General features: G+C 36.8%; 2 protein-coding genes across 2 annotated transcripts in view; one reads left to right on the top strand and one right to left on the bottom strand.

Moving 5' to 3' along the window:
• LOC106877696 (target of rapamycin complex subunit lst8) overlaps nucleotides 1–12716 on the top strand; it is a 24197-nt gene extending 11481 nt beyond the window's left edge. Inside the window, exons 3-10 of the mRNA XM_014926648.3 lie at nucleotides 843–894; nucleotides 1249–1411; nucleotides 1745–1820; nucleotides 2399–2473; nucleotides 4293–4370; nucleotides 5281–5405; nucleotides 6706–6848; nucleotides 7644–12716. Coding sequence (XP_014782134.1) covers nucleotides 843–894; nucleotides 1249–1411; nucleotides 1745–1820; nucleotides 2399–2473; nucleotides 4293–4370; nucleotides 5281–5405; nucleotides 6706–6848; nucleotides 7644–7762 — 831 coding nt within the window. The 3' untranslated portion in view covers nucleotides 7763–12716. The remainder of the gene's footprint in view (nucleotides 1–842; nucleotides 895–1248; nucleotides 1412–1744; nucleotides 1821–2398; nucleotides 2474–4292; nucleotides 4371–5280; nucleotides 5406–6705; nucleotides 6849–7643) is intronic.
• A 1207-nt stretch (nucleotides 12717–13923) lies between these two features.
• LOC106877692 (seipin) lies at nucleotides 13924–21507 on the bottom strand. Its single transcript, XM_089339730.1, has one exon. The coding sequence runs from the start codon at nucleotides 20945–20947 to the stop codon at nucleotides 19712–19714; it is 1236 nt and encodes a 411-aa protein (XP_089195856.1). The 5' UTR covers nucleotides 20948–21507; the 3' UTR covers nucleotides 13924–19711.
• Nucleotides 21508–21961: the final 454 nt, after the last annotated feature.

The following is a 21961-nucleotide window of genomic DNA, read 5'->3' as shown; positions in this document are numbered from 1 at the left end:
TATATATATATATATACATATATATATACACATACATACATGTAGATCACGTCCTTTTGATGTTCTTGAAAATTTTATAATTTACTTATTATTGAGTCCTTAAAAAAAACTTTAATTTGGGTGCTAGGTACAGACAATGTACAAGAGCTAGGGCAGCCCTAATTTATTGTAAAACTTAAAGGAGTGTAAATGATGTTAAATATTTGTAAAAGTGAGGAAAAAAGAAAAGGAAACATTTGACATGGGTTGAATGGTTTGACAAGATCTGACAAGTCCAGGGACTGCTTTGTTCTACAATGTCTACTTAGCCTGGTTACTGTTGCTGGATGCCCTTCCTAGTTCCTAATACTAACCACTTTACAGTGTGTACTTGGTGCTGTTCTTTTATGGCACCAATACGAATGAGGTCACCATGCAATTTGCAGGACTAAAATCCCCATCAGCTAGGGCCTACAGTAGAGAGAGACGCAGCTTAAAACTAGGGGATGAGAAGTCAAAATGTGAAAAAAAGGGGCCACTAGAGGAGGTTTGTTGCTGTTGAGGAGTTGCATGGCTCTTCTTCTTATAGAAAAGTTAGTGGGAGCAGTTGAGGTGGAAAGAAAATTAAAATAGTGATGATGAGGTGTCAGGGAGGATTGTCAAGGTACAAGGAAAATAGGGAGTAGGGGACAGGAGAATTGAGAGTGTGGGTGGGTAGAGATTGCAAGAGTGTATGGGAAAGATGGTTAGAGTGGGTGATGAGGTGAATATAATAAAGTCTGCTATGAGAGGACCCTTTGCACTTAACTCTTACATCTGTGATTTAAAAAAAAAAATTCCATTCCTTAACTGCTTTTCTTCAGCAAGTAAATGACTTAGAAATAACTCCAGACAGGCAATTTGTGGCTGGAGCTGGTATGTATTGAATATTTTTCTTTTTTCTTGCTTTGGTTTTGTTTATATTTGCTTTATATTAACCGTTCATGGCTTAGGAAAATTTCATAAAACACGCAAGGCCATGGTTAGCATTATATAGCAATAACTTTCTTGATAATTTCTGTGTGCTTGTCTTAAAATCTTCATGGAAGAATACAAAGGTAGTTTTCTGTTGAATGTCAATTCCTGAAGTAAAATTATGTAGCAACACCAAATGGCGGTGCCCCAGCATGGCCACAGCTCATGAGCTAAAACTAGATAAAATGAAAAAATATATATATATGCATGCTATGATGTAATGTGTGTGTCTTTGTTTTTGTTTTTATGATACAGGTTTCCAGCACATTCGAATGTTTGACATCAATTCCAAGAGTTCAAGTCCGTTAATAGATTATGAAGGTTTAAGTAAGAATGTTACTGCTGTTGGATTTCAAGAAGATGGTAAATGGATGTATTCTGGTGGCGAAGACATGACTACCCGAATATGGGACCAACGGTGAGTGAAGATTGGACCAACTTTTTTTATTTTTTGTGTATCTTTTTGCCCTAGTCTTCAATCATCTTTTCGTGTTTTGTCTTTAATTTACGTATTGACTCCCTGTCAAGACACACGAAAAATGTTGTATTGCAGACCTACCCAAATTGTACTGTCTGGTTGAGCCTGCTCTGGTTTTTCGGACAATCATGCCACCATTCGTGGTCCTGATCCTCCATTGCATTCAGGAGGTCAATAAGGCAACATTTGCCTACTGGGGGTCAATCTTCCCCAAAATTTCGAGCCTTGTGCCTTGAGTAGAAAAAAATATTGTCATTTGATTTTATGTTCTAGGTCTCGAAACCCTCAAAGTCAAAGGATGTTTGCTGGGAATGCTCCTGTGAATTGTGTATGCTTACACCCTAACCAGGTAAATTATTATTGTTTTTGTCATTACTACCCGTTCCCCTTCCTCCTGTGGTGGTGGTGGAGGTTCTTTTTCTGGGTTACCTATCTCACTTTTCAGCTCCTTTCTTAGAGATGCAACACTTCCTTCAACACATGCTGTTCCAAGTATTTCTGCCAACTGTGTACTTTCTATGAAGTTTGGTATTTTTGAATTTAATTTCATTTTATATTTTGAACTTGCAAAAGACACATGGAGTGTCGAAATATTGTTCATTCATTTCATTTTCTTTTTAACAAACAGTCAATATCTATTTATTACCAATAACAGTCACGCTCTTCTTGTTTCTTTACCTTTTTAGGAAAGTGGGTTATACATCATTAGATGTACACCTGACTTTCCTATATTAAATTAGAAGTGAACAGAACGCAGAACTCCAAACTGATCAACGACAACAATATTTATTTAAAGATACAGTAATGGCGACTATGCCTTTTTGGCGCCATATGACGTCACTACACCTTCATGAAGAGTAACTTGAAACTTGAAATATTATTATTATTTATTGTTGTTGTTTGATGTTGTTTATCATTTTTTTATAGGGTGAGCTTTTTATTGGTGATCAGAATGGTGTGATTCATGTGTGGGATCTGAAGAGTAACCACAAAGAACCTTGTGTAAGTTTTTACTTTTGATTTTATTAAGTTACATGTGATAGGTTTTTGAGATTCTATAGACCTAGTAGTTGTTGCTGCTCTCCTGTTCTTAGCCACCTTTCTCAGAGTAGACCCCTTACAATGACCAATACTCCAGCTGTGAACATCCTGTCATCTTTAACATGGTGTAATTTGGAGATTTAGCTGTTGTCTCGAGCAGGTCAAGCAAGTACGTAGAGGTTCCCTCATTGGCTTGTTGAACCTGTGTTTGATTTGAATGGCTGAGTGATGGTTACAATAGTACAAAATTTGTTTTGAGCTTTAAATCTATAGAAGATGGGTTTTGATGCGTATTGGGCAGTATACTGAATTTCACATAACCTCAGTTCACCTAGAGGTGAGGTGAGGTGATGTATATCATCTGAGAAAGATACTTGAGAGAGAGAGACAAACAGGCTATCCAACATTTACCCATCAGTTCTGTGACATCAATGAACAGGATTTAAGCAGTACCCTTTGAAAACGTCCTTGGTTGAGGTGCTTAGCAAACATTTGATTCCTTTGTAGAGGCTTATATAGAACTGAGACAGAATTCAAGATATTGTCCTTAATGTTTCCTTTCCTGCTACTGAGATAACCATTTTCTCCCAGTCCTTCCTCCTTTGTAATTTTCTCTGTGGCACAAGTTTTTATTGCAGATGTTAATTTTCAAACTGAACACAATAACCACATCAATCTCACTAGTTTAGGAGTGTGGGCCTTTAAAGATTACAGCCACTACCCCTTCTCCAATATTTCTGATTAGTTTATGAAGAAATGTGTTTTTTTGTCTTTCTTTTTTACAACTGAGATCAATTCTGGAACCATGTGGTTTCAAACCTGTGCTCTTCAAATGAAGTCTGAGTTATAGCCTCTCTCTCTCTCTCTCTCTCTCTCTCTCATACACACACACACCTGTAATCAATGGCACTGTTGTTTACAAGTTGTGCTCCAGCATGGCCACAGTCAAAAGACTGAAAACAAGTAAAAGAGTAAAAGAGGTGTGGGCATGACTGTATGGAAAGAAGCTTGATTCTCGGCCACATGGGTCCGGGTTTAGTCCCACTGCATGGCACCTTGAGCAAGTGTCTTCTACTATAGTGTTGGGCTAACCAAAGCCTTGTGAGTGGATTTGGGACAGAAACTGAAAGAAGCCCGCCATGTGTGTGTCTGGTTGTCAAGCAGTGGTGGGGAGACAAACACAATGCTGGTGTGTTTATGTCCGTAATGTAGCGGTTTGGCAAAAGGGGCCAATAGAATATACACTAGGCTTACAAAGAATAAGTCCTGGGGTCCATTTCTTCAACTAAAACCCTTTGAGGCAGTGCTCCAGTCAAATGACTGAAACAACTAAAAGAATCAAAGAATATATGGGATCGTACTGCTGTTACACACTTTTACATCGAAGACTGAATCGTCAAGAAGGCCATTTAATTACTTGACAAAGACTCACTTTCCAACATCTTAGAACCTCTGGAACCTCTGACCCATGTTGCGGTCTCACTGTGACATCTGCTTCCAAACTATCTCATTTCAAATAACTCAATCGTATGGCAAACCACCTTCACTGTCTCGTCACCCCCTTCTCTTTCTCAGAACATTTTAACCTCCTTTTTTAATCCTGAATACATCAACTTGCTGTTCATGTGTTTAAGCTAAACATAAACTGTGTCAGTTTCATCAGTAGTTTGAGAGGGTTAGGAAAAAAAAAAAACAAGGGTTAGTGTCATAGAATTGGTACTCTGTCGAATTTTTAAGATTTTCATTTGACTTTTTTCTTCCTTTTTTTATTTTGATTTAGATTCCGGAATTGGATGCTTCAATCCAATCCATCTGTATAGACCCAATGGGAACTATGATGGCATGTGTTAATAATAAGGTGAGTAGATGTGATGACGATGATGATGATGTGGATAGTTTTTGAAACTGTATTTTCAATTTCCTAATGTTTTTTAATGCTGAATTAATGCAGGCTGTTCGGAAGTGTCCTGGAGCTCATCTGCCAGCCTAAGGATTAAATGTTTTGGTGGCTTTGAATCTGTTGAGCTCATCTGTTGTTCTGTGTCTCCGCTTTGAAACGCTCTTGCTGTCCATCGAGAGGTTGTCCTTTATTGTTAGATGGACATGACTTCTCTTTTGGCTTTATGGCTGCAGATATGTAGAGAAGCAGCAGATGTGTGTGTGATTTCGATATGGACATTGTATTTTGTCTTTTAAGGGTCTACTATAGATTCTGGCATCCAGTTTTTGCTAGGGTGTGTGCATGCGCGTATGTGTGTGTGTGTGTGTGTGTGAAGAGCAAAGGGTCAGCTACTAGAAAACTTATGGTAGTAATTATATTGCTGTTGTTGATTGCATTTTGCGATGGAGGGACTGTGAGCGCTGCTTAATCTCCCTAATCTTGGGGTCTTTAATCAATAGTCTTATTTACGATACTAATACATCACCTGCACCTTATGAAGATATTATTTACTTTGCCTGTGATGCTATACTTTATTCTTTCACCTACTTCTACTCTTTCCTTTCCCTTTTTCTTCCTTCTCTATCACTTTCTCCTCCTTTCATTCCCCCGTTTTCTTTTTTCCCTCTTTTTTTAACTGTGTACTTACATTAGCTTTCACTATTTAGTTCCTTTTTCTTAGCGACTGCTTTGCCAGAGGAATCAATTTGGGAAGCAATCAGAGAGGAAGAGGAAGAGGCTCTGCATGTGTGTGTGTGTGTGTTTGCGGAATACAATGAATGAAAGAGGTGAGCAAAGATGCTTATTAATTCTGCTGTTTCTGTTGCAGGGACGGTGCTATGTCTGGTCTCTGAGTGGCAGCCATAAGAGCGAGTGTTCATTTCTCCATAAACGAGCCGAGTTCCAAGCCCATAAGCGATACGCTCTTAAGTGTATGTTCAGTCCTGACTCAACGTAAGAAATACTTTCTTCTTCAAGAAAATCCTCTTGAAGGGTTTTCTGCTGTCATTTATTTATTGTTCATTTCTATCATTTCCAATTTGCTTTTCACTATTTTTTTAAATATTTTTTTTTCTTTCTGTTTATAATTCCATATCCTCACGTATCATAAGAAGGTTGGATAGTTTTACAAATTTTGACATTTGCAGCAAGTTTTATTCTGTAGATTTTTTTTTTTTTTTGTTTATAACTAGATAACTGTTCCTATCTTCATTCACTTAGTTCAAATGAAGGTCATAGCAATGTCAACTGAGAAGCAATAGCAGTTATGTACCTTGTACAGGGATTCTTTTGAACAATAGAGATTAATTAGTGCAGAACATGGAATTAGTCTCAGAAGGAAATCCATCCTGTTGTAATTGTTATTTTCATATTTATGCCATCACTGAGACGATGGTCCTCACGGAGGCAACAGGCCTCACAGAAGCAATGACACTGGTGTCATGTAACAGGCATGTAAAAAGCACCATTCAAGTGCTGGGCCTCACAGAAGCAATGTAACTGATGCCAGTGGCATGTAAAAAGCACCCATTACACTCTTGGAGTGGTTGGCGTTGGGAAGGGCATCCAACTGTAGAAACCATGCCAAATCAGTCTGGTCAAACCATCCAACCCATGCTGGCATGGACAATGGATGTTAAATGATGATGATGATGATGATAAGTATTGCAACGTCATCTTAACCTTATAAGAATCATAGCATCATAACTGCAATATGAATATTATGATATAGCTTTAAGATTTTAGCTGTGACATAACTATAATATCATAGCAATTATCACGACAACTATTTTCATAATTAATGCCTATATGAAGACCAGAAAGCTATATGTTTACTTAATATGTCTGTAGGCACACTAGCTGTGTTCTTTATGCAGTAGTAGGAATATGTGTAGACACACTAACTGTGGTACATATAGTGAAGGCGCAACGGCTGACTGATACTACATGCAGCATATAGACCAGGCGTAGGTCTCTTGGATTATTACTTGTTTTCATCAATGGCTCACTTTCTGTGCTCAGGACACTTCATCAACCAAGAAGAGGTGGCAGTTTCAGTTAAAGAGTTTTTGTCATTTTGAAGGACAAGAACTGGCAGACAAGTGGCTTCAAGCAGTGCAACATGATAGACTCTGCTTTCAATGCTAGGCTGCTTTTGTAGTATCTTGATGAATAAAGTAGATAAATTTCCAAAATATTGCCGAACTTTTCACTTGAACACAAATCATTAATATAAACTGTTTTTCAATCGCAGGCTCTTGGCCACGACTTCTGCTGATTGCACTGCTGTGATCTGGAAAACTGCTGACTTTTCAAAGTTAACAGAATTGAAGGACAACACTCAGCGCTGGGTATGGGACTGCGCTTTCAGTGGCGATTCACAATACATAATTACTGGTAAGGCTGTTTCTCCCTCCACCTCTCTACTCTGCCTCCCACCTTATTTACAAGATCTCCTCTGGCTTCAATATTTTATTTTTGTATTGTTTTTGTATATCTTAGCTCTCTCCTCCTCCTCCATACTCTTCTTTTACCTCTTGCCGTCTCCCTGGTCTACATTTTACCTCTCCTTCTATATAGTCTGTATTTGAACTCTCTTCTATAAAGTTTGTTCTATTAAAAAAACCACATTCCATGTTGATTCTTGCTTTTGCATTTTTACTTTTGGTAAAGTCTGATACCAAAAATACAAAACTTTACATCTCTTGAGTACTGTTCTCTTCCTTACTCAAGGGTATTCTTTAAATATGTTTCATTGTCATCTTCATATATATATATATATATATATATATATTATAAATACAAACACACACACACACACGTGTATTTGTGTCTCCTTGTTTGGACACCATGCAATAGTTTCAAATGAGTGTCATTCATTTTCAATCTTCCATAAATACATGTCCAGCCACAAGTCTTGGTTTGGTGACTGAAAGGGCAAATCTGTCTTAACAAACTCCTTTTAACTCATGCAAGCATAGAAATTAAATGGAATTTATTAAAGCATAGATATTAGAATTAGAATTAAATGGGATTAAAATGATACTATGTAATCTGAAACATGCAGTTATACATGTGAGTGTGATTATGTGTTTCAGCTAATTTTCATGTTGGTGTTCTTTATATTAGAATCTCTTTGAATAATAATAATAACCATGCATTTTCTTTATGTTTGTTTTTCAATCTTTACAGCTTCATCAGACAATGTGGCTCGACTTTGGAGCGTGGAGAGTGGAGAAGTTCGCAGGGAATACAAAGGTCACCAAAAAGCCATAATCAGCCTGGCTTTTCGGGATGAAGTATTGTCTTAACTATGTTGCAAGGCCTGCTAGTAAGGCATGGCTGATACCAGTTTAGTTGTTTTTTTTTTTTATCTTTTCCACGGGGGTGCAAACCCAACTTGGCTACTAAAGAGAAGTTTATTCGTGGATGTGCACTTGACTGATAATTTGTTGTTCAGTCATTTCCTGCACCCATCAGACATTTTAATTTAATTTTATTTGTTTATTATTTCTTAAGATCTTTTTTTTTTTTTTTTTTGTTTTTTTTGTTTTTGAGAAAATGATGTTTACTTAAAGTCTGAACAATTCTGTAACAATGAAGGAGGACAAGGATTTTTCCCCAGGAATTGTTGCAACTGAATTTCATCGTTCCATGGGTAAGAGTTCTAAAGAGCAGTGGAGGCAGTTGTTGGGGAGCTGGTTCCGAGGTGGAAACAACATTTTTTTAATACTTTTCTGTTTCTATATTTTTGTGTGTTTATCTTCTCTTTAGTGGTGCTTGTTTCTGACCCTTAATTTGCACTGCTGCGATGCAAGTTGTGCAGCGTGGGAAGGTGAAAGGCATTTCAAGCATAAATTAAGAGGAATCAAAATTTAAAAAGAAATATTTTTTTTTTAATTTCATAAAATAATTTTGTGTGTGTGTGTGTGTGCATGTGTGTCTATGTGTGTGTGTGTGTGTGTGCGTGTGAGTGGGTGGGTGTGTATGTTATTTAATCTCTGGTTAGCCCCGTTTGAGCAGACCTATGCACAAAGGCATTCCAGATATGACCATTGAAACTTTCTAGAAGTACCTTGGACTAAATTATCCAATGTGTCCTTGGATTTTTGTTTTTAGACAGTAGAGTATAATTTGAGAGAGATTTGCTGCTATTTCTAGCAGGTTTAATAATGCTGTAGAAGCTCCCACTGTGTTGAGCAAATGTGACTGCTCAGAAACATGTATGGTAGATACAGTAGACAGTTGCCTGTGTTGTCATGGCAACTCACAGCATTCAAGCATTTACAATGATGTTTATTATTATTATGGAAAAATGACACTTGAGTGTGATGGAAACCGATCGATGAAAGATGCAGAAAGTCAGGTTTGGCAGCCAAGTAGGAAACCTATTTGAAGTGGTGGGGACACTTTTTGTACTAAGTTCAATTTAAAATATGTACCAGTAATATAACTAGAACACTTGTGGTGATGGTGGTGGTAATTGCATTGCTGGAGCTGGTAAAGTTTTACTTCCGCTGGCCCAACCCTTTGTCTATAAAAAAAGTTTGGTGGTTTGGTGATGAGTCCTTCTCAAATGAAATCCTTGTTATCTCTTTTCATCTCTTTACCACCATCTTCTAACACTATCATCTGATCATCTGTCTCTAAATCACGTTCGTGATGGATGGTTGGTGGGTGATCATAGTAGTAGTGACAGTAGTGGTTGTAGTTGAGGGTTGTGGCACTTTTGATAAATGAAATTTAATGTAAAACCAGAAACCAAATGCTTGGATCGACTGGGACTGAGTCTGTGTTAGGGGGGGGGGGGGAGAAGAAGAGATTTGGTGGTGGTTATCATTTCTCCTCAGCAGACATACTCAGAAGTATTCCAGCTGTGGCCATTAAGGCTGTTAAGGGACTATATTGGACTACATTAGCTAATGTTCTCTTTATTTAAGACAGTAGGGTTGATTTGAGGGAGATTTTGGTTCTATTTCCCCTTGTCTCATGTTGTTTGTGTCAATTGAAGATTGATGTGGGGGCCTCCTCCACTTCTTCTTTCAAGTACAATAAACTGAGCAGTTTACGTATCTGTTACATCGAGACATTCTTGAAACGCTGTTGTGGGCTGATTTCCATGCTCGAATAAATATATTTCTCATCCTCAGCAATTGGTTGTGGATTTTTGCATATAAGAGTGGAGAGTCTTTGTGTTCACCAGACATGATCCCCACCGTCACTTTAATTGAAAGAATGACACACTTGCAGTTATTGGCTGAGAGAGAGAGAGAGAGAGAGAGAGAGACCAGTATGTTGAACACCTGGAATGCATCTCAGGCGGACTCTGTCATCTCCATCCCATTAACACTGATGCCACAAACAAGCCAATTCAGGCTGCTTGCATGTAGGGGGCAAAGGAGCTGCTCTCTCATATTTAAGCACCCTTACCTTAACAAACTAAAACATTGTTAATAATTGTTACTTGTGTCTCACACACACACACACGCTTCTCTTTTTTACCTGGAGCATATTTTGGAAATGATGTTTGGCTGAAGGAAGAAGTGAAAACAAGCAAATAAAGACGATAGTAGTGGGGGTGGTGATAATGATAGAAAAAAAGTAACGTTACACACTAAAATGTAATTGAATTGGTGGAGGTGACTTGTTGTTGTTTAATCCCAGATCAGTTCTCATTGAATAAAAATCAAAAATATTCCAACCATATTCATCCCATTTTTTTCTCCCTTCAATGACGACATCATTCATATAATGTTCTTTTTTTTTTTTTTTTTAAGATGGCATGTTGTATGTGAAGAGGGTTTCGTGTCCTTTCCAGTGAACTGAATGACTGTAGACTTCCTTGTTGGCTTGTCCTTACTTTGATGTCAGTGTTTTTGGTGGGGAAGAGTGTTGGGTGGGGGTGGTTGAATGGTTTTCAAGAATCTAGGTTTGACTCTAATCATTTCTCTAATCATTTTTGCAGCTGACTCCAGCAATTATGTTAATAATAATAATGATGATGATGGTGATGATAATTATAATAATAGTTAAAATCCAGCTGATGTCAAATTTGCCTTTCAACCTTAAAGAGTTGATAAAATAAAGTACTACTCAATTACTGGTGGGGGGAGTGATAATTATCATTTTGACAGAATCCACTTTTCCATGGGCCAAATGGAGTTTACTGAGGTAGATTTTCTATGGCAAGTTGCCTTTCCTATCATCAACAGTGGTTTCCAAGGAAGGTAGTATTTTCCCAAGACCAGACATATTTTGGCGAAATAATGAAAAGGAATGACCCTGCTTGTATGACAACGTTGATGTCAAACGGAAACGCAAAGACACACGGTCCGGCATGTATTCGTACATATATATGCAAACATGCATATATTCATACATACGTGTAGGGGGAGTTACGAAGTTCAACAAGTTAAGAGAGGAAAGATATTTTACTAAATGATTAACACAAAAGAAAAACATGGCTATATGAATAAATACGTATAAATGAGAGAGAGAGAAACGGTTTGAATAATTATCATAAAGACATTATTACAAATAAAAAAAGAACACAAAAAGCTTTGTTAAATTCAGCAAGGCAAGGTTTCGTGGCCGCAATATCAACTTTATTTCGTTATTTTCCCAGCTCGTTAATTCAACAAGACGGTTTAGTAACTGTTTTGTGGTTGAGGGGAATTGAGCGTATTTTGAAAATGAAAGTGATCAATGGGAAATAATTACTTAGCAAATATTAGGTAGTTAATTATCTGCCCTTGAGAATTTTTTTTTTCTTTTCCTAAATACTCCTCTTTCAAATCTCTATTACATCAAATGCAGTTTACTAAACCGTCTTTGTTGACCTTACGAGCTTGAAAAATGGCGAAATAAATTTGATTTCGTTCAGGAAGCCATGGGTAGCTGAATGTCACAAGGATTTGCCCTATATTAAAAACATCATTAGTAATAATAATTGTAACTAACAGAGGCCAGAAATGTTTAGGGGTTAGTCATTTATAACGACTTGACTAAATCCTGATATTATTCGAACTAAGAACATAAAAAAATTTTGAGAGAGGAAATGTTATTGGATAAAATAGACTCTAGTTACTCTTGACTGGGATTTGAACTCAGAACGAAGACTACACGGTGCTCTGTCTGATCTAATAGTTCTGCCAATCCACTCGTTTATGATGGTGGTTTCTTATTTAGGCTCAAGGCTAGCACTTTGGCAGGGATGGGATTAGTTAAATAACCTACATCCTTCAAAAAGATTTCTTAAATTGATCACAGTACTTGACTGGTACTTTATTTTATTGATCTCAGAACATTAAGAGCCTGGAACAAAGACTGCCAGACGTTGGATGCTTCTGCCAATGCACTGCCTTTATAACAATAGTGATTATAATAGTAATAATAATAATAATAATATTAATAATAGTAAATGCAAAGACTATAGAGCTGACCATGGAAATTGTTGATTTGCCCCAGGTCAGCCTCAATTGTGCAAACTTATGGTCAGAGGCATTCCAGCTGTAACTGTTCCATTATTTGATGATTCCTTCCCTTTTTAAGGTTGTAGATATGTGATTTGGTTTCTGATTCTCAGTGGTCAACTGATCACAAAGGGCTCTCTTGTTCGAGTGTGGCATTTTTTACTTATCACTTCCAGGTGCTTGAGATTCATTAGGGCTAAATGGCATTTGACTGACATGACTGACATGAGCGTTGATAAGAATGGCAGACAATTTGCATACTTGAATGTTTGCAGAGCTCAAAAGTTCAGTCTTGTTATTGATGTTGCAACAGATCCCGTCTCTCTTTCCTCTATAGTTTTTGCCCAAGTGGGGGTGGTTTTGAGGCTTAATACAGTTCACCAACATTACACAACATTCATCCCTGCTGTATGTGATTTATATAATCATGTAGGTAGGCCATTGTTTGTGAACTTTTGGTCTCTGATAACAATAATCAGCACCATGAGAGGGTGGGACAAGTTGTGGTTGAATAGCCCCAGGACAGACAAAGCAGACATGCTCAAAGGTATTTCATCTTTCTCAGGTATAATGTATTTAGAACTACATTATCCACTGAGTCAGTCCCTTTTGTAAAGATGCTAGTCTGATATTAAGGAGATTTGGCTGCTATTTGCCAGTCAAGTGAACATGTACAATCACATGTTGGTTCATCATCATTGTTGATTATTAACAATCTTGTAATCATCATTTTCATTATCATTCTTGTAACACATTGGCATTTTAATAAAAAAAAGATATTTAAAGAAAAAAATTGTTTTTTAAAAATTTTTATGAGTATTTTGTTCAGATAATCAATTATAGCCAGCACAGATTTTTGCTACTTTTATCCAAAGCTACATTACCCAATGTCCTGTTTTTGAAGATGTTATGGTATATTTGGGGAATATTTTCTTCATACATCTTAGGGGGAAATTAGGGATAAAACACTGGACACATCATAAGCCATTCCAGTGTTTTCTTCGTTTTGATATTACTATGAATAATCTCGCTTGTGTTTTTGCATATCCAAACATCAATTGCATCGAATGCAGTTACTAAACCTTCCATGTTTTTTTACCAGCTTTGTGAATGGCGAAATATATTATTTCAGCTAGGAAGCCCTGCACAACTGTATTTCACATGACTTTCTGGGATTTTGATATTAATCATATATGTACGTATGCATGTGTGTATTTGAAAGTAAGTATGTGCCGGGTCTCACAAATTAAGACCAATTTTAAGCAGTTGATGGGTTTAACATTTCATTTTTTTGACAAAACCTTGCTTGAAAATCTAATCAGTCATTAAACTGTAGCTATGCTGGGGCACTGCCTTGAACAATTTGTTTTAGTCGAATGAATGAACTGACCCTAGTGCAAGTCTGGTACTTATTCTCTCGGTCTCTTTTGCCAAACTGCAGAGTTACAGTAACATAAACACACCAACACCAATTGTCAACCGGTGGTGAAGAACAGACACATATATACATATATGTGCATTCACACATACATACATATACACGACAAGCTTCTTTCAGTTTCCATCTACCAAATACACTCATAATGCTTTGGTTGGCCAGAGATTATAGTAGAAGACACTTGCCCAAGTTGCCACGCAGTGAGACTGAACCCAGAATGAGGTGGTTGGAAAGCAAGTTTCTTACCACACAGCCACATATATACAGGGTGTCCACAAAGGGTGGGTACATGGAGATTAACACATACTTTAAGAAATTATTATATCTTATATTTAATTGTCTATGTTATGATTTTATTTACTCCATGTACCCAGACGTTGTGGACACCTTGTATGTATGTATATATATATATATATATATATGTACGTGTGTGTAGTCCTTGATATATACTTTCTAGAAAAAGCTGGGTTGATCATGGATGGAACGGTTTTGATTAAAGATCAGGAATGTCATGAGCTGAAGTAGAATAACACATAAATACTGAATAAAAGGACAGCAAAAATGTTGTATAGAACACAATTTTTATCTCAGAATAAATTTAGCAGTTCAAACAGTAGCTTGGTGCTTATCACATAATATAATTTAGCAGATAAAAAATAGCTTGGGATTTATCACATGGACAATCAACAAAGAAAGAAAATAAATACAGAGATGTGGTCCAGTTCTTACCAAAGGATTATTTTTGCTTGAAAAGCAATAACAGAGGTCACATATTTTGCAGGTAGGTATAGTTGATTTGACTGACTTTCAATATTTGGCAAGTACTTTATTTTATGGACCCTGGAAGAATGAAAAGAAAAAACTGATCTAAACAGAATTTGAACTCAAAATTAAATACCACAGGGCATTTTATGCAGTGCTCTCCCGATTCCGCTATCCCCCCCCCCACCTAATAATAATGGTTTCAAGTTTCAACAACTTTAGGGGAGGGGTTTAGTTGGTTTCATCAACCTCAGCATTTGACTGGTATTTTATTTTATCAACACCAAAAAAGGATGAAAAGTAAAGTTTGATCTCGGAAGGGATCTGAACCCAGAACATAAAGAACCAGAAGAAATGCCACACAACATTTTGTTTGACGTGTTAATAATTGTGTCAGTTTGTTGCCTTAATAATAATAATATTTCTTCCTGATTTTGATACAAGGCCAGTAAAATTTTGAGGTGGGGGGGGGGAGTCACTTACATTGACCCCAGAACTTGACTGGTACTTTGTTTTATCTCTCTTGAAAGGATGAAAGGCAAAGCTGACCTCAGCAGCAGAAATGTTACTAAGCTTTTTGCCTGACAAACTAACAATGCTTTTGTTTCAAGGCCAAGAAAGGGGAAGAGTCAATAAAACAACCCAAATTCTTGACTGATACTTAAGAGAGGTCAGTTGATACTAACAACCCCAATACTTCATTTTATTAATCCAGAAGGATGAAAGACCAAGTCAGCCTCAATAGGATTTGAATTCAGAATGTAAAGAGCTATAATAAGTACCACAAGGCATTTTTTCTGACACTCATGATTCTTGCAATCCACTGCCATTATAATGTTTTCAAATTTTGGCACAAGGCCAGTAATTTCGGGGGGGGGGGGGGTTTAAGTTGATTACAATGACCCCAGTGCTGAATTGGTCCTTACTTTATCGACCTCAAAAGGATGAAAGGCAAAGCCGACCTTGGTGAAATTTGAACTCAGAACATAAAAACGGACAAAATACTGCTAAGCATTTTACCCACTGTGCTAACAATTTTGTCAGCTCAACAACTACAAAAATAATTATCTATTCAAAAAAATAATTATGCAAATTAATCTGACATGAAAATGTTCAATATTTCCTCAATTTTTGGTGTCCATTCTTTTGTTTTAGATTTTTTTTTACATTACATACAGACACACAACTGTGCATATACAAATATTCAAAGACGTGCACAAACTCACAAATGTGTATGTATGTGTGTGTGTGTGTATATATATATATATATATATAAGAAAGTGATGTCAGTCAAATGAAGATGAAATAATAGTGAAAATATGTAACAAAATTATTAAATGAAAAAAAAAACATTTTATCAGGTTTCAATAAAATAGACAGGAATGTAAAATGAAATATTTCTTTAAATTCCAACATTTTGAAAAACAAATGTAAATAATCCCAAGATTTTTTTGTCTTTTTAACAAGAATATTCTTTTCTACTTTAGGCACAAGGCCCGAAATTTTTTGGAAGGGGGCCCAGTCGATTAGATCAACCCCAGTACGCAACTGGTACTTAATTTATTGACCCTGAAAGGATGAAAGGCAAAGTCGACCTTCGTGGAATCTGAACTCAGAATGTAAAGACAAACAAAATACCACGAAACATTTCACCCGGCATGCTAACATTTTTGCCAGCTCACCGCCTTTTTAACAAGAATATTGAGAATGGGATCTTATGATTTCATGCATTTACCGAGCATTGTTAGCAGTCTTAGAGAAAAAGATCCACTTCGATAAGGATATTGAAAGCTCGATAAAGAGAAATTTATGCCACACTGTGGTGCCATCTACACTATGAAGAGTGTGAGAAGGGGAGAGTAATACGTGCTATCATTTTTACCCTTTCCATGCAATTTTGACAATGATTTACATTGTCTTTAATACTGTAATTCTGGTTGCTTTCATGGATATTTTTTAACTCTATGTCAGTCCTCATTAAGTCAGATCTATGACCAAAAACATTCCAGCCATGGCTATCTTGCAATTTTTGAACATACAGGGGATCTGAGACTATATTATCCAGTGTGTCCTTTTTAAAGATTGTAGGGTGTGATTTAAGAGATGCTATTTCTTGCAGCCTTTTACCCTACATACAGGGGAATAAAGATGACATTATCCAACAGCTCTTTTCCAAGACTGCATAGAAAAGATGATTTGAAGAAGATCTGGCTGCTATTTCAAGCATTCTCCTCAACCACACAGATAATGATAGTGATAATAGGATGATAATGATGTGAATGTAGTTCTGTGAATTGGTGTATAGTTAAACCAACTCACATCTAAATTTAATTTCTGATATAGACAAACACACACACAAAAAACTTCTTAGGAGGAAGGAGGAGGAAGTGGCTGATATAATCTATTCCAACCAGTGAAGCCATGCAAACTAAACATGTTTTATTTGGAACTCTACAGATTCTAACATCCACTGCTTTCAATAAAATAACAATGATTAATAATATAAGCACAAGAATATACATTGGAGTAGAGAAGTAGAGTAATCGATTTAATTTGATGATGATGGTGGGGACAATTTATTTTTTACTCAGTAGATCATTAACACCATAATCATCAGGCCTCAGATAAAAATCTCTGTGAGGAAATATGATCGTATGTCTTTCTCAAAACCTTATATATATATATATATAGTTTACTGTTCCTTTATTAGTAAGATCAGCAAAAATGTACTCCATCTAGTGAGAGATAAATATCATTGAATATACACAGTATTTATATATTAGCTACTAAAAATTTCATGTTGTGGAGACAATAATTTGGCAGATTTATATATCATGCTTTATGTCTGCAAGCAATCCTTACAGTTTCAATACACATGGCAGGTCTTAACTGAAAAATTGAGAAAGGATGCTAGTCTATGAGAAAACACAAGAAAAGGTGAGACGAAGATGAATGAAAAAAGTGGAATGAGAAAAGGCAGAACAAGAAATCGAAAGATAAATAAAAAAAAAAGTAAAAAAACCAGGAGCTGCATCTCCTCTGCCCTCTGTCCACCAAAATCATTTGTATTGCTGGTGTAGACAAATTCAAATGAGTGGAGGCCAAAGTCTGTGAGACAGTTTTTATTAATCTGGAGAGAGTATTTAGCATCCACCAGTTCAGCAAAAGAAATTTGTCCATATGCTTGCCTTTGCTAAAAATTTTGGATCTAGAATTAAGTAGTGTAGTAGAATTCTTGAATCTAAAAAGAATGGAATCTTTCAGCTACACATTGCTTTGATACATTTACATATAGCAAGGATTTCTTCAGGATGCTCCTCTTGATTATACAATCAATGTGCAGTTTGTTTTCAGATCCCATATATGGCTAAAATTGTCTTTACATATACCAACAATTTATCAAGTATACCCGATTGAGTGGGAAAGCCTCAGGATCTCAGCAGTTATAATTAGGGGTAGGCCCTTGCATGGCTTGCAAGTGACACTGTCCTTCATATTGGGTCAGCAGCTGTAAGAAGGACATTTTTACCAAACGTCTATTAAATATATATATAAGTGCAGGCATGGCTGTGTGGTAAGAAGCTTGCTTCACAACCACATGGTTCCAGGTTCAGACTCACTGCATGGCACTTTGGGCAAGTGTCTTCTACTATAGCCTTTGGCCAGCCAAAGTCTTGCAAGTGGATTTCGGATCTCTTTCGGTACCAAAAACACTACATAAAACATAAAGGAAAACTGGTGCCCCCGTTTTGAAATAGATCCTGGATGATTTCATTGATGGAAACTGAAAGAAGCTCGTTATATATATAAATATATAGACATATATGTATGCATGTGTTTGTGTCCCCCCCAACCAGTTGGCAACTGGTGTTGATGTGTTTACGTCCCCGTAACTTAGTTGTTTGGCAAAAGACTGATAATATAAGTACTTGGCTTAAAAAAACAATACGTACTGGGGTTGATTTATACAAAAAAAAAAAATTCTTTAAAGCGAAACCCCAGTATGGCCGCAGTCAAATGACTAAAACAAGATTGTTTATATATATATATATATAGATAGATAGATAGATAGATAGATAGATAGATAGATAGATAGATAGAGAGAGAGAGAGAGAGAGAGAGAGAGTGCAACCTGTGACATGTATTCTCTGATATGAACAGACAACCTGTAACACGCACGCACACACATTCGTGATGACACTGTCATTGTGATAGCAGCAATCAAATCTGTTTTCTAAAAATAGGACACATTACTTAATGTAGAGCGAAATACGTCTGAAAGAAGGATATACGTCTGAAAGAAGGAATAAAGGATAAGCTGGTATTGGCTGCAATGAGTTTGATCGTCTGTTAGAGGATCAGAATTGTCCCAGAGGTAGATTAAACAACAAAAACAAGACATGCATCGATTGAAGAAAAGAAATTTAAAGGAAGATAACTAAAACCGGGAAAGATGTCAAAATCGATTAAGACAATATATCTACAAGGATCAAATAAATAAATGGAGACAACAATTCTGATAATGTTTGTTTGGTGGAAAATGAAAGGTGTGAAAGTGGTATTGATGCCTTAAAAAAGTGAAAGGATTCAAACTGAGATCGAAACCGACACCCAATTCTTCAGCTGGTAACATTGGTGTCTTAAAGCATAAAGTCTTTTAAGTTAAAAACAGTTGTTATATATTTTGATTTACAGTAAGAGAATCTGAAAACTGTGTCAGAAGCATGTGACCTTGCAGCTAAACACTGACTAAAGTGCAAGAGGTAGCTAAAACACAAACTGGATCCGTGAAATATATATCGAGTTCGATCTTCCATCCAAGGCTTGACAACAAAAGACGTAGAAAGAAGCAGACAAAAAGCTAACATATTCCCGTAAGGCATTGAAGATGCGAATGGAATTATGAGAGAAGTAGAAGAATATTTATTCCCCACCCAACTAAACAACCTTCACACATTTTTCTACCGTTGGAGACAGAAAAATGTGTCACCCGATAAAAATTATAGATGAGGGGTTTTTTTTATATGTCAATTCGAACATAACCGTTTGTTGACAAAATTGTTTCAAATACGCGTATTAAAAACACAAAATACCTATGCGAAGATAAGATTAATTTGTTGTTTCATTCATGACAGGTGTAGGAAATAGGGGTATTGTGCCGCCGTTCAAGCATCCCCCCCCCCAAGCCATCATAGAAGTTAAATGGTTTTAATCAACTGAATTAATCGCCAGCTCAACTAGCATCACCCGTTTTGTTCGTCAGTTTTAAACCACAATAAATGTGTTTATGAAAAGAGCAACAGAAACAAGGTAAGAAGAAAGGAAAACAAACTATAAACATAAATCTATAATAAAATAAATAACCAGATCTTTGTAATGTTTTGCTTTCCAGCTGGAATTTTCGATAATTATTTTTAATGTTCAATTTTTTTCGGCTTCTTTGAACCAAAAAGGCAATTTTCAAACTTCCTAAAACAAAAGGAAAGTGTGAAATTTTCCCCTTTGTCAGTCTTTTCCAGGGAGATTTTTTCTATTTTTACTCTTCTTGTTTCTTACTGTTTTTCTCCATATCCCCTTCCAACTCCAGATCAACTGGAAGAATAAGGAGACGAAGCTGTATGTCTTTGTCGAAGTTCAAAATCACCTTCGTTCGAGGAACGAGCATTTTTCTGAGGGTCTGAATTGCCGAAGCAAGAAGTATTTTCATCTGCCAAATCGTTTGAAGAGTTGGAATGGATGGTGGTGGTGCATTCGTCGGCGGAGCCAGTTGTAGACGATGACGATACATTATGGAGAGACAAAGTTGTTACAGTGGAACCAATAGACTCAGCAGATGGAGGAAGTTCACGATGGACAGTCTCAGACAAATCTCTGCTAACTGTCGACAATTCAACAGAACTGACTTGAAATGCTCGCTGAGACGTATCGATGTTCGGAACCGACGTATGAGGATTCGGTGTGGGGCGGCCCTCGAGGAGAAGCCGAGCGTGCATGTGTCGTCGGCGCTCTTCAAGCAACATCCTGTGGCTACTCGGTTGCAATATGTAACCACTGTTGAAGTAATTATACCAGGCGAAGAGTGCGCACAATATTAGGAGAGTCAATATGATTCCTGTGCCGGCCACGGCACAACTTACAGGCCAGTTGAACATGAGATAACGCAAACCCGTGAAATGGGCGTATATCTTCACAACAGCCGAATACAGTTGGACGTGTCGATGTAATATTAAGAAATCTACTCCCACTGCGCGGTTGTACGGGTCTTCTGTATACTTGGAGAACAGTTCAACGTGTAAAATTTGCTTTTCTTCGTTGGCCCCGGTGATGAGGAACGGCAGATAGAAGAGAGTCGACATGGTGTGCAATAAACTCGACCTATACCGTAACATAGTTGTCTTCGCTGCCGATTGTATATAGTGATTGGACTGGTTGTAGAAATGGGCTTTCACCAAAAACATACCAGTCTTCTGGTTGACTGTGGATTCGGGGATTTCGAGAACCAACATAATTTTGTAGGCCTGACCGGAGGAGAGCACGTAACGATTGCTTTCGTCCGTAAGATCGACACGGGCCTTGGGAAACGAACACACGCCGACGCCGTTGTCGCACACATCAAACACAAAGTTACAGGGACGTTCGTGCGACACACTCGGCATGTAGACGTAATAGAAGCTGCCATAGACGAACAGGGCTACCCATAGAAGAGCTATGAAGATGGTGATGGAAATTAGAATCTTGGAAATGGTGTACTTCAGTTGCAGGTATATCCATCGCACAGTGTCTTGCATCCAATTAACGAGGATCCGGCTCCATTCCACAATCATCGTTGATTCGGGATGCAAAGTAAAGAAATAAATAAATATATTATTACTATTATTATTATTATTAGTTGTAGTAGTTTCGTTATTGCTGCTTTTTAATGAAGAGACTGGTGACGATAGATGAATGAGTAAAACGATCGAATATCAAAGAAAATTGTTATAGAAGCACACACCAAGATGTGATAGAGTTCATGTACAGTTTTTTAAAGTCACACAAATATTTAAAATGACAATAATATATTCAGATATCAATTTATCTCAATTTATATCAATTAATAGCAATTAATATCAACAAAATGAAAGTAGCGAAAGCGAAGACACATGTGAGATAGAAACGTCAAAATTTTTTCCTGGTCTCTCTGAACAAAATACGGATTATAAGTATTATTAAGGGTAAAAAGAAACCTTCCAAAATGTGTTGTTCCTGTTTTCCTTGTTTGTTTTCCTGTCCAGAGATGAAAAGAACCAAAAAAAACCCGTTGTTGTTGCGAGCAGAATCTTCGTCCGACGATTAATTGCAACCGAACAACAGGACTTCTGGTGGCGACTGTCAATAACATCGGTCGACTAAAGGGCACATAATTCAAAGAAACCGAAGGTCGCTCAAATTGCTAGAAATAGCAACCAGATTTCCCGGTAATTAATGGAAACTGTCTTCGAAGTGAGTAATTTAAATAAATATTTTCATAAAGTTAATTTCAATGAATTTAGGGAGCTATTCAATTTGACGGACAGATTTTTTTTTTATAACTAAACACTTTGAAACTTCGGATACTGGTAGAATGTGTCGCATAGAACAGGGTTTACTCTTAACGTTTTTGACAAAATTTTGTATTTTAGAAGTTATTTTGTGTTAAAGTTGTCGTATTTGGGTAATTTTAACCAATCAATGACGTATTCAGCTGAAGAAAATTACTGCTGCTGTTTGCGAATAACTTCCGGGTCCATTGTCAAAACGATGAGTCTTGTCAAAAGAAAAATTCAAACTGAAAATCTCCCCTAACAAAACTCTTCTTT

The sequence above is a fragment of the Octopus bimaculoides genome, chromosome 22 (genome assembly GCF_046866305.1).
Source record: "Octopus bimaculoides isolate indiv1 chromosome 22, ASM4686630v1, whole genome shotgun sequence".
Classification (NCBI taxonomy): domain Eukaryota; kingdom Metazoa; phylum Mollusca; class Cephalopoda; order Octopoda; family Octopodidae; genus Octopus; species Octopus bimaculoides.
This window is presented reverse-complemented; position numbering and strand designations above follow the sequence as displayed.